The sequence below is a fragment of the Polypterus senegalus genome, unplaced genomic scaffold (assembly GCF_016835505.1).
Source record: "Polypterus senegalus isolate Bchr_013 unplaced genomic scaffold, ASM1683550v1 scaffold_3059, whole genome shotgun sequence".
In the NCBI taxonomy this organism is placed as follows: Eukaryota; Metazoa; Chordata; class Cladistia; order Polypteriformes; family Polypteridae; genus Polypterus; species Polypterus senegalus.
The window spans coordinates 1-12,169 of NW_024378312.1; the positions used below are offsets into that span (position 1 = coordinate 1).

General features: G+C 35.0%; 1 protein-coding gene across 1 annotated transcript; it reads right to left on the reverse strand.

Moving 5' to 3' along the window:
- Positions 1 to 3,007: 3,007 nt before the first annotated feature.
- Positions 3,008 to 12,163, reverse strand: LOC120519572 (the record flags this gene model as incomplete). The annotated part of the gene is made up of 4 exons (XM_039742518.1): positions 11,810 to 12,163; positions 11,477 to 11,601; positions 3,417 to 3,481; positions 3,008 to 3,201 (listed from the first exon to the last, which is right to left on the reverse strand). Coding segments are annotated over exons 1-4 (619 nt in total), but the record flags the coding sequence as incomplete, so codon positions are not given.
- Positions 12,164 to 12,169: the final 6 nt, after the last annotated feature.

The window sequence follows — 12,169 nt, forward strand, 5'->3', positions numbered from 1 at the left end:
TAACTGGTAATGCCTCTCTTCCAGTGCTAATTCAATGGCTAACTCTTGGTCCCCAACACTGTAATTCTGCTTGGAAGAAGATGACTCTTAAGAAAAATAAGCATGGAGATGTACTCTATCCATATCACTGAACTGATAGGAAAGTACTGCCACAATACTAGATGTGTCAGCTTTGGCCTGGAAATAAAGTAATGAAGTAAATCGAAAACAGACTTTTTCCTCCTGTACTGTGTATGTACTAGCTCAGTAGTCTCCAACACGTCGCTTGTGAGCTACTGGTAGCTCACAACCCCTTTCCAAGTAGCTCTCCAAAGGGTTAATGAATCCAACATAAATTTGAAAACTTGATTAGACAAATTAGGGGTGGGCGATCTTTCCAAAAAATCATATTATGATCCACAATCTGAATTGCAATTTATCTTTTCATTGTGGCATACACTTATGAGAATATCCAGACTCAAACTCATCAAGACCTAAGTAACACTTTATTTCAAATATCAAACAAAGTTGAATTCAACTGTTCTCTCGTTTGATAGCTAAGCGGAGTTAAGAAACACATCCCAAAGCTGGCGAGTGAGTGAGGAGAGCCCACCCACTCCTCGGCCCACTTTGTGGATCTCTGAGTTGCATAAATAAATCGGTACCACAAGCAAACTATGATACATAGTGAAATGAGAGATGTCACAAAATCAACTGGAATGTTAAAGCAAATTATAGAAAAAAACCCGACCTAAATCTGTTAAGTAGTCCTCTTGTGAAAAGCGGACAGACAGAGAGACATTGGATTGTATATATTATATATTAGTAAACCATCAAAATAATGTGCAGTTAAAAGTCTCAACAGCATTCTCAGCATTTCTGGAGCTTAGTAGAGCCAGATAATTATAAGAATCTTCACCACGCAGCTCTGAAAATGTCGGCTTTGCTTGGGTCTCCATACCTCTGCCTTTTCTGACATGAATGTCATGAAATCAGAGTTCAGAACAAGACTAACAGATGAACATTTAAATGACTCCATAAGAGTGAACCTAAGTGGCTTCATTCCACCATACACCTGCCTCTCTTGTTGACTCCATGCAGTGCCAGTCATCTGACTAACTGAAAAACACATCACACATGCAACTGGACATGTGAATAAAGTGAAACAGTGACATGGAACACAATGACAAATGAATAAGTCATATCTGTGTATTTGTAATTGCATTGTTTTGTTTTGACAGCATTCATCTTTTAATTCAATAGTGTGAGATACACTAGAAAATGCATACAGACGTACAAAATGCACTTTCAGGTGGACTAAATATTTTTTGTGATGTTTTAATGCAAATTGTGAGTTGTGGACACCAACATTTTGTAAATGCTAAGGCAAAACAAGCTTATTCAGTTTGTTTGTGTTGAAGCTATGAGAATAAACGTTAGAAAACACGAGTAGCTCTTAGCCATTTTCATTTTGTAAAAAAAGCTCTCAGGGGAAAAAAGGTTGGAGACCCCTGCTGGATTCAATCTGTGATATATCTAAATGCAAAGTGTCTTCTTATTGATGTTAATTCAGCAAAATAACACACTCACTCAAGAGTGTCATTTCTTGACATGCACATTCCAGTGTTTTTGTTGTGCGTACTAATAAAATTCAGCCAATGATGTGTACAACTGTTGCTATAACCTAATAAAGGAAATTTTAAATACAAAAAAGCGTTGGGAAATAAAAAAGGCTTACAGAGAAATTACTAATCTGGTTCGATCCCACTGAATGACCCACAGAGGGAAATAGCTGATTTTTTTTTATCTATTTAGATTTTCCTTTATTAAGTTATAGTCTGTTCCCTCCACCAATCAGCATTTAGTGTTGGTTCTCAACAACAGTGCTAATGGGACATGAAATGTATTTTATTACTACATGCATTACTAAAAACATTCCAGTAGATTTAGCAGTACAAACGTTAACTGAGCATGCCCAACTAAGTGTAACTGCTGGGCGGACAGCAATTGACTTGTGTTATCTATCTATCTATCTATCTATCTATCTATCTATCTATCTATCTATCTATCTATTTATCTATCTATCTAACAACTCAATGGCATTATGTTAAAGTATAAAAAAGTAAATCCCCTTTCGGAAGAACTTCTCAAGAATTTGTTTAGACTTTGAAAAGAATGTATTAATTTTATCATAAAATGTTTTGCCGGTATATACTTGACCTTTTCTGCCATTTTAATAAAACGGTATGAGGAACCACAATGCGTTGCCCTATCTGATGTTGGTAGGTACAGTATATTGAGATTTTATATTTTTGTTTTGCTTGATGAATTTCTTTTTCTAACACAGTAACTATGCTGCTGATTTGTTTCCATTGATGTGTATTTGACTAAACTTTTGTTATTATATGTATTTTGTTCTTTTAAATAAAAATTAGAAATAAAAATAAATTGAAATGAATTGGCCAATCAAGATAAAATTGCCTTCCCTTTGGCCACTTCCTTTGTATTTATAACCTTTGTGTATGATTTGCATGATGCTTTTTGTTTTATGCAATGCTTATTGTGTGTTTTATTTTAAATAGATTAAATTAGATAAACTTTATTAATTTGATGGAGAAAGTCAAATGCATACAGCAGCAGAATAAAAAATAAGAATACAGACTCACAGGACAGATAATACAGCCAATCAATCAATCAATAAAAAATAAAAATAAATAGAAATAGACTTGACATGTATATTGGATGGAAGCATTGAATTGCCTGTTAGCAATGAGCAGAAAAGACCTCCAGAGACGCTTCTTAGCACACCGTGGTGGACTGAACCTGTAATGAATGTGTTCCCCAAGAATACTTTATAAAAAGAAACACATTATTTGAAAAATAAATGAACATGAATGTCATGTTTTAAATTAAGTGTTCATCTGTTTGGATGAATATTTAATGTTTCATTCCTCATTGGGGACCTACCTGATTTCCAAGTAAACACCAGAAACATACAGTACATCATGAATGATTGCAGCATACTTACTTTTAATAGATTCACTGTAGCCAAAGTGGTCCAGTGTTGTTGTGGCCTTTGAGAAGTTCGAAATGAGACTGAATGAATTATTGTGTAAAGTCTTGTTTAGTTCAACTGTAACCACATTGTTTAGGAAGTCAATGTCACTTTGGTTGTTGCGGTACTCATATTTTACAATACTTTCTGCTCGGATGCTGCCTTTCCTAAAAAGAAGGAAACAGTAAAAACATTAAAAGGCTTGCTCTGTTTAATCCATTTCTGTTTTTATTACAGATAATTTTATAAGACGTGATCTAAAGTTATTAACTTGAATAACAAATCAAAGCAGTCATCATAGAGTTTTAAGATATATATGAAATAACACAATAATGGCAAACAAGTGAAAAAGTGCTTTATCAGCTTGGAGACCAATACTCACGTGAACTGAATTATTTCTATGCCCTGGAAGTTGGCCTCTGCAGCTGGCTTGCAAATTTCCGTGAGCTAAATTAAGATTGTTTTAGAGAACAAAGAAATATTAGCAGGTCATGATACATAATTAAGCACAAGTGTGAGCTCCTTAATGTTTAAATGTAGTAAAGAAGGAGGAATTCTTATTATTTCAGTGCATTAAAATAATTGAACATTTCTAGTCATAGAATATATGGAAATTGCTGTGCAAAAGTCCAATACATTAAGGGTTTCTAGTTTAAGCATATCATAATCTGTACTGTTGTGTACTTTAATTGAGAATTTTGTCTGCTTTTAATATTGATGCATTAGCTTTAAATAAACTAAGCTAACAAGTAGACTCATCCTGCTCAACTGGAAGAATCTCAACCCACCAGCTTTAAGTCAGTGGGTAACTGATGTCCTATACTATCTGAAATTGGAAAGAAATCAAACTCTCACTCATAGGATCTGTTCAAAATGTTTTTAAAATATGGCAAGATCAAATCAAAAATAAATTTAAGAATTATCTCCTATATCTGGGAAAAGGGTACTTTTCCTTCCTTGCTGCTTCAAAGATTTGCTTTGTTGGCTGGCTCTTCTCTCTTTCTTTTTTTTGGGTGAGAGTTGAATTTTGGTTTTGTTAAGTTTGATTTGACTGTATTTATTGTTATTTGCTTTTAATTAAAATTAATAAAAAAGAAACTAAGCTAATAATTTTACCTATATTAATTCACATTCATGTAAGTTGCCAGAAAATTATGATTCTAATAATTGTCTAAGTGGCCTTACTTTTGGTGCTTTATTGGTCAGCTCCTAAATCTGACATGTGACCTCGGCTCTGTCTGTGTGGAGTTTACATTTGCTCAGCCTGTCTACTTTCTTCCTTTTCTAGGTACTCCACTTTTCCTCTGACATCTTAAAGACGCACAGGTGTTATTAGCTGGTGACCCTTAGCTGGACCTGTGTGAGTGACATTGGGTGTGTGCATACGTGTACCATGTGACAGGACTGTGCTCTATCCAAGGTTCTGCCCTCTTTGTATACTCTGCTGCCTGTATAATCTCTGACTTCATAAGACTAGAACTGATTAAGCAGGTTTAACAACAGGTAGAAGCATGGTGATTAAAAACAGGTCAAATAACATACATAATATTAAATGAATAAACATTATATTGTATGCTTTACACAGTATTTCAGCATACAGTGCTATTGTTGCTTCCTGTCCTTAGAGGTTTTGGCATGTTAATCACGATGCAATGGGATAAAAGGTCATCCATGGGTATGTTTCCCCATCTAACTATGCAAATTCCAAAAGCTTTCAAACCTTTTTGAAAAATTTTCTTTGTTTTGTTTCTATGGTTGTTGAGTCTCTGCTCCCCTTCTGACTTCAATTTTGTCTCACTATCCTTGCATATACAGTAGGTTACTAATAGTTGTTCTCCTGGTTCTGACCCTCATTATGGTTTTTTGACTACATCCTTGTCTTTCAGTTGTCCCCTGAAGTCTTGCGATTGCTGGGCATAATAATGATATAGCAATGGCTGGCTTTATGTGTAATAGAAAAATTGTTAATTTAGCCTGCTGAGTAAAAGAAACTTTCCTATGGCCCAAGAAACTACAGTCATTGATCTTCTGTGCAGGCATGGTGATTTTACTATACAGCTTAGAGCAACAATGAAAATGCCTAAAATCTTTAATACTATTAACCTTTTTTGAGCTCTACACATCCCTATCAAAACAATGAAAAATGCTCATCTGTCCCTTTTCTAAACCAGCCTTTGCAGAGCAGAGTCGCAGGGAAGCTGGAGCCTATCCCAGTAAGCACCAGGAGCAAGGCAGGAACACTCCCTGGACAGAGCATTGACAAATCACAGGGTGAACACACACACACACACACACACACACACACACACACACACACACACACACCACGTCTTAGCATCTCCAACCCATCTAACCTGCATTTTTTTTGAACAGTGTGAGAAAACAGGAGCACCTGGAAGAATCCTACAAAGACATGGGGAGAACATGCAAACTCCATATGGGATGCACCAGGTACTTGAACCCCTATCTCCTTGTTGCGAGGTGACAGTGTTACCACTGTGCTACTGTTGCAGTGATTGCATCATCCAGTTATTATTTGGTATTTTATTGATGCAATATGTAGCACTGATGTCTAAAGAATTCAATGTCCTGGTTTGATTTGTGTGCCTTGGCATTGTATCTGTGGAATTCATATGTTTTTGCCACATCTGCAAAGGTTTTTCTCCCAAATTCTAAATGACATGCAGAATAAGTTAATTGAAGATTTCAAATTGACCTACATGTGAGTGTGGGCATTCAGGCCCTGCTCTGGGCTGGCACATAACTCAGGAGTCTTTCCTGCCTTGCGCTCAGTGCTGCTGAGATTGGCTAGGACCCTCATGAACATGATTGGGTTTGGAAATTGAGTTTTTCAGTGTTGATCTTGTCTTTATTAGTCTTTCTTGTTAAGACTGTTTTTGTTTTTGGTATTGCTTGCTCTTTCTTCAATATGTTTTTTGTGTTTATATTACCTTACTCACTGATCATGTTAATAATGCATTACTGCTAATGCATTAATAAAACTAACTGTGCCTTTAAAAAAAAATTAACAAAGATCCTAAATTTATGACGAAAGCTTATTTTTTTACAGTGCATAATACATCCATTCATCCATCCATAATCTATATTAATTTTGCCCCATTTAGGATTATGGGGCATGGAGAAAATCCAGCATATCAATGAAATACAACCTTTGCTGACTTTTTTCTTCAGAGTCAAGTTGTCATCGTTTCAGAAAGAATATATGATTATTTGGGCATGTATTTTTTAATGAAACGAATAATGTACAATCTACTGTATATACAAAATATGCTGCAAAGCTGACCGACTGAATCACTTATCAACAAAAACACTATTTCCCGTTTTGATATGTTAGTGTTTTGGGGTAAAAAGAACACCTACAAAAGAAAAACGAAATAAACCCGTCAAATGATTTTTAAAATTTTGGGATAAGTGAGATTTGATGAAGTTATAGAAAAAAAATATTGTTTTTTTATTTGTCGATATTTGCTGATAATACTATGTAACGAGTAGGCTGTGCTAACACACTCCGTCCTTTTTCCGGTTCTGTGTTGAAGGAATCAAGAAAAGAAACAGTCGACTGTTTTGGGCTTTCTTTTTTATGCAAATGAATGCCATCAACAGAAGCGATGGGCGGGGTAAACAAAGATCTGGACTGACCAATAGGATGGATGGAGCAGTAAAAAAAGGGTAGGTGTCCCGGACTGGAAAAAGACTGTACTGTAATGTCGTTCAACATGGAGAGTGGCCTGCGAGTGGAAAGAGGAACATTCATTGAAGCGTAAGAAACGTTTGGCAGATGTACTGTATAAAGCTCGGGTTCAAATGCCAGACTCTGTGGCAGTGAATATAGGCGTTGATTCAATAAAAGCAAAGAGGGAGAACAGAGAAGTTGAGGGGGGAGTGGCGTTCTTGTGTGCAAGACAGACCAGGTGCAACGGCGTCCCTATTTCAATTTTAACGGTACCACAACTCTGTTAAAGGGTCTTCAATGGCCAGAACAGAGAGGGGACGGACACAAAGGCTGTTAAATTAGTCAGACAAATAAGGTTCAAATATTTCAATTATAAAATGGCATATACTCGTGGGTTATGTCCCCGGCACAGGCAAAAGAAAAAAATCGTTTTTTACTTCTGTTGATAAGTTTCTAATGTCGTTTTGGAAAAGCGCTGCTGAGTGGCGGGGGTTTCTGACAAAAAAATAGCGATTTAGGGCTACTGTATATGTACACGTTATTTATTATTGTAATGGCAGACGCCTGGCATGGACAATCTGTTATTTAAATACACGTCATAATTATGGAGGAATATTTCGGACAAAATGAAATAAATAAATAAATGCGTAAATAAATAAAAGTACTGTGAAATGTGAGCATAAATAAATAAATGTGCCATGAAATGACAGCCTTAATAAATAAATATGTCATGAAATGAGAGCATAAATAAATAAATGTGTCACGAAATATGTTTTTCGTTGCTTATTTATTTATTTCATTTTGTCCGTAACATTCCTGCAAACCGTCATGAAATACGGCTTGAAATAAAACTGTCACTTTCACTCATCAAAGTTGAGAGGGTGGGCTCTAACACGCCCTCTAGTTACTGATTGGTGAATCGATAGCACAAGAATTAATTAGAAAATGCTTACTACTGCCGATTAAATTTATTCTGCCGAAGATATTACGTATTTCAGAGAGAGAATTGAAGATTTATCGGAAGAAATTACAATGTTGGCGGCCCTTTTAGAACTGAGTATTTGACCCTTGTTTTACGAGTAGAAAGTCAGTTGCATATTCGCAGCTACTTTTTCAAACAACTGTACAGCTCTGATCAGTGGTAAAGTTGTTCAGTTCAAAATATTTGGTGGAGCTGCTTTGGGCATTCCATGTCAAAGTACCTAAACTAATACAGCCGTTGCAGCTTACCGTATATCAAACTGGCTCATTCGTCTTGTGATCGTCTTCTCCGATACACCATATAGATCTGCAATCTGTTGTACTTTTAAACCGCATAACAGAAGGTGTTCTATTGACTCAGCTGGAATGTCAAAGGATGGACGTCCAGAGCAGGGTACTGCATCACCTGAACTGGAGTGTAGTCGAGTCCGTTCCACCTGTTCTTCGATAATTTCAAAAACAGTTTCATCTATATCGGAGTCTAAAAGGGCCGCCAACATTGTAATTTCTTCCGATAAATCTTCAGTTCTCTCTCTGAAATACGTAATATCTTCGGCAGAATCCATTTCATCGGCAGTAGTAAGTATTTTTCTAATTAATTCTTGTGCTATCGATTCACCAATCAGTAACTAGAGGGCGTGTTAGAGCCCACCCTCTCAACTTTGACGAGTGAAAGTGACAGTTTTATTTCAAGCCGTATTTCATGACGGTTTGCAGGAATGTTACGGACAAAATGAAATAAATAAATAAGCAACGAAAAACATATTTCATGACACATTTATTTATTTATGCTCTCATTTCATGACATATTTATTTATTAAGGCTCTCATTTCATGACACATTTATTTATTTATGCTCACATTTCACAGTACTTTTATTTATTTACACATTTATTTATTTATTTCATTTTGTCCGAAATATTCCTCCATACATAATACGTTTGCAGTGCAGGAACACCATCTTACCGGTACAAGACTCACTCAGCATTGCAATAAGTAATTCGTGATTTGCAGAGGCACCGTGAGTGAAAAACTGCAGAATATTAATAATAATGTAGAAGTGTGTGGTGCCAGTACGTGTGGTTTATAAGGCTCATTTTCGTGGCTGCTTTTATGGCTTGCTGCCTTGATAAGGATCAAGACAAAAACGGGACAGTTAGTAAAGCAGGGCGCACACAATCTGTCAGCTTTACGGATGCAGCAACATTTTAATGCGGATGGCCTGAATATGTTTAATTACCTCATTGCTTTAGGCATTATGTGTCAAACCAGCTAACCGGACTCTAATTGTAAGACACAGAATGCTGGCTCTTTAAAGTTGGGGTTTTAAAGCGTTGTATTTAAAGGAAAACCAGAATTATTGGTTATTTTCTATTTGCTTTAATGAGAAAGTCTTAGCGCTAAACAACAGTCACAGGCCTCAGGTTTATGAATACAACAGAATCCGAGGCATCAGGGCAACGGAAAACATTTAGAAAAACTACTCGAAAAAAAATCTACGTCCTGAAGGGGTCTAACTGTAACTTTTTCTAGTAAAGGTAACAATCTAACTATTCAAAATTATGAAACGGTTGATTGTGGAAGTGCTTGTCAAAAACAGAATTGCAAAATACTGCAGCTTTGCACAGCGCGTCTGGTTTAACGCAATGCCAAAATCAGTGCAGGTAACCGTTTTTCATTGTTGAATGTCAGCTTTGCCTTTTATTAAATTAATAAAAAATGCACTGTATATGAATAGTGACGTTCAAGTTGAAAGCCCTAGTGGACACCGTGCATAATGCAGGATGTTATTTCTTTACACCTGTTAATTTCTGTACAATGCTTACAACATTCCATTCATTGCACCTGCAGCTTGTAAACATCATTGTTTGTAATAAGTTAAAGTAAAACACGATTCAGTATTAGAACTTTATTGTCCTGCAATGGCTTTAGGGGTAAAGTTTAAAATTGTGGTTTGCTGTACTTCTTCTTTCAGTATTTTTAATTTTGTAAGTTTATTTCAGTTCTTATTTGAAAATTTTAGTTTCTCACTTCATATGTGGTAAACTGTTGTTTCCATACACTAGGCCTGTATAAATCTGTGTATTAGTTTTGATCTAAACCCTCAAACATTATAACGGTATATTATTACATCTCAAAGCTTTGCAATCAAATCTGATTGAGGCTACTGATTTTACAGGATGTGCTACAGGGTAAAATTATATGTATATCCTAAATTCACTTTATTCCTGTTAATTATTGGTTTCAATTCAAAAGAATACAGTTTCCTGTAAAATTGTATTTTGCACTGATCAGCAAGAAAATCCAAGGTCTGTCACTAGGAAAAGCAGGCACGTTTTACTCATAAGCAATTGTATGTAGTTTGTTCAAGAGTAATGAGGTCTAGTTAATAATTAATATTAGTTCCTGGAAAAAAATGAAACTTCAATTATCATATACAGAAAACTATTCAGTTAGCTACATAGTACTTCTGATTAAGCAACGTCACTATAACTGAGGATCATTTTCTCAGGGAATTTGTCAAGTGAAGATGGTTAACACAGCTATTTATATAATAATATATTAAAAATTATTATTAAGTCTTTCTGAAAATTCTATGTGGTTTTAGTGGAAAAGTGTAGACATATAGTACTTAGTACAAGTTTTATTTCAAAGTATATTTCATATACTGTAAATGTGGTTATTTCTTGATATTTTTAATAAATTAATTACATCAAATAGATGGCATGGTGATGCAGGGTTTATTTCTGCTGTCTCATGTCTCCAGCTTGTTGGGTTCAAATCCCACGTATGAAACTGTGGAGTCTGCATTTTTTTCCAATTTGTTTATTTTTTATTTTTTTTTTACCAAGCTACTCCAGTTTCCTACCATGTCTCACAATCATGCAAGTTGGTTATTTAATTGGTGATTTTAACTTGACCTAATGTGGCAGGACAGTTAATGGGTGGAAAAAGAAGGGTTGCCTGTGATTGACTGACCTCCTGTCAGGGGTTCATTACTGCTTTGACAAATGCTATCAAAATAGGTGCAGGCTAAACACAAGCCTATGTAATAATGTGTTGCAGAAATTGCATAAATGTATATTCTTCTGTTAAATGAAAAATCCATTAAGTTCCATACCCATCACAAAAAATATATTTAATGTTATTGCTAAATAACATTTTTTTTCTTGTAATAATGAATTCTAAAATAATTACATAACTACAAATTCCCAAGCAAATTTGATTGAGGCCATTCTTGAAAATAAAAGAATAACCAATCATAATTAAGTTAAAATTCATTATCATACAATATAGAATTAGCAATAATGCAAAAAATGCTTGTGCTAATTTAAGTCCCGAAACAGGATTTATATTTGTATAATGTGACCCACACTACTCCTGTCTTTTAAGTACCTTATTTGATACTTCTTGCAACAATCTGGAGAAAACTGAACATCAGTTCAATTAATATTTATGGAAGTAAGTTTTCAAACAATATGACAAAGCACAGTTTTGCTTTTATTGTGATGTCAACAATATCATCATAAGGAAAAAGAACTATGCACTTCAGAACTGTATTCAGAATAAAACATTTACATTCTTCCTCAACTTTACAAACAACTTAAATTACATATTTTGAACATTATACCTCCCACAGTAGCTCACTTTTTACTAAAAAAATTGATCAAAGAGATGACTGAAAAATGTGTAACAAACAAGGTCATATAAGTTGTCTTTTATAGTAAACCACAAAAAAACTCCTGAGGACCCTTTCATTTCAGTTACCTGCTTTATTATAATATTGCTGAATTTCTGGTACAAAGATGATGTAGAATTTTTTAGTGAATCAGGGAATGTCTTGTCTATTATGATTATAATATTTATATCCAATGTAGGCAGACTCTGATTAACTAGAAAAAAAAAAAACAAAAGATGTTACTTTACAACTACAGGAATATGCTGACAAACTGCAAACCAGTTACATTTTTGTGTTACTTTATATATTGAAACCACTATCAAAAGGATTGCTATGTCAAAATTAGCATAAAAAAACTGAAAAAAGAAACACAAGTTTTTTTTTTCCAAAATCACATATGACAACTGAATAAATGCACATACCTCCAAAAGTGACATCAGTATAGTTTTTTCCCGTTAAACACTTTCCCCCGATAGTAAAATCTGGGCACTGGCACTGACAGGTCCCTGAAGAAGAATTAAACAGACTTGGAGATCCATTACAGTCATTATCTGTACATATTTGTGATGAAATGGAATGAGATGAGGTTTTAGTTTCTGCTGTTGATAAAATACTTTCTGTAGTCCTGGTCAAAACATTATGTGTGGAATGTGGCATCTCTGTAGTTTCTGACGTTTCATTTGTAGTTGGTGCGGTTTTGTGCTTTGGGTTTGCAGTAGATCTTGAGATGCTGCTGACTGTGTTGGAGGTAGCCTCAGAAGTTTGTTCAGAGGACACAGTAG